Source organism: Phaethon lepturus, unplaced genomic scaffold (assembly GCF_000687285.1).
Source record: "Phaethon lepturus isolate BGI_N335 unplaced genomic scaffold, ASM68728v1 scaffold25483, whole genome shotgun sequence".
NCBI classification, from domain to species: Eukaryota; Metazoa; Chordata; class Aves; order Phaethontiformes; family Phaethontidae; genus Phaethon; species Phaethon lepturus.
Genome location: NW_010530087.1, coordinates 1 through 1,059, shown reverse-complemented (window position 1 = coordinate 1,059; position 1,059 = coordinate 1). Strand labels below are relative to the sequence as shown.

At 64.3% G+C, this 1,059-nt stretch overlaps 1 protein-coding gene across 1 annotated transcript in view; it reads right to left on the bottom strand.

The window, feature by feature from the left end:
• LOC104618539 (secreted frizzled-related protein 5-like) overlaps positions 1-1,055 on the bottom strand; it is a gene marked incomplete at its 5' end in the record, with an annotated part of 2,141 nt that extends 1,086 nt beyond the window's left edge. Inside the window, 2 exons of the mRNA XM_010284166.1 lie at positions 115-192; positions 983-1,055. Coding sequence (XP_010282468.1) covers positions 115-192; positions 983-1,055 — 151 coding nt within the window. The remainder of the gene's footprint in view (positions 1-114; positions 193-982) is intronic.
• Between the last annotated feature and the right edge of the window lie 4 nt (positions 1,056-1,059).

The window sequence follows — 1,059 nt, the reverse complement described above, 5'->3', positions numbered from 1 at the left end:
GGGTCTCCCATGGGGCTGTCCCTGTACAACCGTGCCCTCTAGCCAACCCCCACCTGGGCTGTCAGAGCTGGGGGAGGCAGCCTGGGGGGACAGGAGGTGGACCCCTGCACTCACCGAAGTCACTGGAGCACATCTGCTCCATCATGCCATCCGCCTTGTGTTCCATCTCGCACTGGGTACAGATCTTGGACACTGTGGTGAGAGACCAGCCCCTGTCACAGCTCCCTGTCACCTGTCACCCAGGCCAGCTCCGCAGGGGCGTGTTGGGAGAGCCCCAGCAGCTCCTCTGCTCTCTGGGCAGCTGTGCTGAGGTGGTGCAGGGGTACAGAGCACCACGCTGGCCAGCATCCCAGCACATCTCCCCAGAGGGGACGGGGTATGGGGACACCCTTCATCCAGCTGCTGACACTTTCAGGCACAGCAGCAGCAAGGGTGGCCACAGCCTGAAGGGTGTCACAGCCCTGCTCCTGACACTGGGCTGCCTTTGGGTGATGAACCCTCAGGGTGACCTAAGGGGACAGCTACCCTGTGGCAGGGGTGTGGGGCTGAGACCCACAGGTGCATGATGCTCTTTGCTGTTGGGATGGGATGTGGTGGGAGGAGAGGGACACAGCTCTGTGGTGGGTCTCCCAGTGACTCCCACCTCATCCCATGTTCACCCCCAGTGCTGCTCCCATGGCTGCTCTGCTCTCCCCTGCCCTGGGGCAGCTCTGTGCAGGCAGCTGGGTGCTCGGCTTCCCTGGGGCCAGGGTACCTGGCTCTCCTGGGCAGGCAGCGGTGCCCAGCTCACGCTGCTGGTACTGTGACCACTCGTGCCCTGCTGCAGACAGAGGGTCCTTGGCCAGCACCCCGGGCTCTGCTTCGAGGGGTGCAGGGGCTCCACAGGGAGACCCTGCATGTGGGTCCCCAGCTGCATGGGGACACGCTGATGGCAAGTGCCCTGCATGCGTCCCCATCCCATCACAATGCCCTTCTTGCTTACCTGGCGGCGGGGTGGCCTTGCTGTTCCCGAACTGGACGGCAATGCAGAGCTCGTGGTCGGAGGGGAACTTGCCGCAG